This window comes from Verticillium alfalfae, genomic scaffold, assembly GCF_000150825.1.
Source record: "Verticillium alfalfae VaMs.102 supercont1.7 genomic scaffold, whole genome shotgun sequence".
Taxonomy (NCBI): Eukaryota; Fungi; Ascomycota; class Sordariomycetes; order Glomerellales; family Plectosphaerellaceae; genus Verticillium; species Verticillium alfalfae.
This window is the reverse complement of record NW_003315032.1, coordinates 251,935-254,001: the sequence shown is the minus strand read 5'-3', so window position 1 is coordinate 254,001 and position 2,067 is coordinate 251,935. Positions and strand designations below refer to the sequence as shown.

At 58.0% G+C, this 2,067-nt stretch overlaps 1 protein-coding gene across 1 annotated transcript; it reads left to right on the top strand.

The window, feature by feature from the left end:
* Nucleotides 1-1,290: 1,290 nt before the first annotated feature.
* VDBG_05918 (integral membrane protein) lies at nucleotides 1,291-2,044 on the top strand (the record flags this gene model as incomplete). The annotated part of the gene is made up of 4 exons (XM_003003430.1): nucleotides 1,291-1,455; nucleotides 1,523-1,627; nucleotides 1,695-1,936; nucleotides 1,999-2,044. The coding sequence occupies 4 exons, from the start codon at nucleotides 1,291-1,293 to the stop codon at nucleotides 2,042-2,044; spliced, it is 558 nt and encodes a 185-aa protein (XP_003003476.1).
* Nucleotides 2,045-2,067: the final 23 nt, after the last annotated feature.

Sequence of the window (2,067 nt, the reverse complement as noted above, 5' to 3'; positions counted from 1 at the left end):
GACAAGACGAGTGCATATGTCGCGATGGATCAAGCGGAGACGGGGGCTGCAGATCACGGTTCGAAGCATCCCCAGGAGGATTGATAAGTGTGGTTCGATCCCACAAGCACACGACACGACCCCTGTTCTGCAGCATGGCGAACGGGCTTGACCTTCTGCTTCTGGATGCGAGTGATTTACACACGAGGGCTCGGCACGACGGTCTGCCTGTTGGTCGCAAGGCCGCCACCGACAGGGGCCCGTTCGCTTTTGGTGGTGGACTACATCAGCCTGTAGCCAACATTCTGCAAGCCACCGGTGGCACAGCAAATTAAGGTACGAGTTGGTTGGAACCTTTCTGGCAACAAGGCACAGAACGGCACCAGAAGAGGCCTTGGCGACAACCTCGCTAGCGCAGCCGTTGTTCCCGGTGCAGCCGGGCGCAGGGGTCTCTGAGGACTAGTCGAAAGGAGCCAGGCCTCAGCGACATGGGGTATGGGTTGGTGAGCTTGGGGAGGGGACCGCGGGTAGCCGGGAAGACCAAGTTCGGGTCCGGACACGCCAGAGAATAAGACCAGCGCGGGAGGGGCCGCGCTGGTGTGTTTAACGTGGTGTGTGTTAGTCTCTGGAGGGGCAGCTCCATTGCAGCAACGAAGGATTCCGGCGGATGCCATGAAAGGAAAGACGCAAGCATTGTTATGCTGGCGATCCCTGACTTCTTGGGGCCTGCAAAGTCTTGGACGCAGACCTGCGACGTCTTGGACTGCGAGAGAGGAAGAGGCAAAGCCTGCGAGACATACAACGGACATGCAGCAATGTTGGCTGCAACTCGGTCGCTTTTACCACATCCTTCCCCCCTTTCTCCCGCCAAGCACCGAGCATCCCGTCGTTTCCAGTGACAACGAGGTTCATTACGATCCGAACAAGACATGTGATGGTGGTGTGCATCCCGCATGCTTTCCCTCCCACGGTACAACCCCATGCCTCCTGTACCTTGCATTGCAGACCGCAAGGGGCGGGGTGTCAGCGATTGTCTGCATTCAATGCCTTTGTGAAGGACGGAAGAGAACTGTTTCTGGAGGGTTTGTGGCGCACAATTATATGACTTTTTTTCTCGAGGGTGCACCAGCGGGCGCCCGTCATGTCGTGCCAGGCCACGGCCGCCATGGGATACATATACTCAATCTCCCCTGCTGTGAGGCATCTCGCTCCCCTCTGAGCAACAAGAAAATGTCGCTTCTGTCACATACCTGCGCCCGGTAGTCGTCCTCGCTGCACCAACGGACCGCCATCACAGGCCGACTTCCCGCCATGGCCACCGCCAACGGCTCCGGGGAGACCAATGCCAATCAGGTCGTCGTTCCCTGCATTGTCTTCTTCGCTCTGACCCCCATCTTCATCATCATTCGACTATGGAGCCGCATAGCGACGCGATCCACCATCGGCGCCGATGACTGGACAATCATGGTGTCTTTTGTGAGTTCCACCGCCTTGCTGCTCTAGTTTTGCGACGCCTCGTCACTGACGGAACACGCGTGCTCAGGTGTGTGTGCTGGTTGTCCAGATCCTCATGATGTTTTCGGTATCCTACGGTTTTGGCCAACACGTCTATGAGCTGGAAACCAAAGACCGATTAATGGCGCTCAAGGTATGTCGACCCCGGGTCGCAGACATGCTAGCGAAACGGGCGTGGTTAACAAGGGCGGAAACACCAGCTCTTCTACGTGGCGCAAATCTTCTACAAGCTCACCATCAACTTGACCAAGGCGTCGATCCTCGCCCTCTACCTGCGCATCTTCGTCCAGCGCTGGTTCCGCATCTGCTGCTACGTCCTCGTCAGCATCATCCTCGCCTACATGGTCGCCACGACGGCCTCGTCCATCTTCCAGTGCAGCCCCATCAGCGGCGCCTGGGACAAGTCGTCGAAGCCGACGTGCATCGACCTGACCAAGAACTGGTACGCCAACGCCGGCTTTTCCATCGCCACCGACATCTTGATCCTGCTGCCTGCCCATGCAGCCCATCTGGGCGAGCAAGCTTCCCGTCAACCAGAAGAGGGCGCTGATGCTGGTCTTTGCGCTCGGTGGA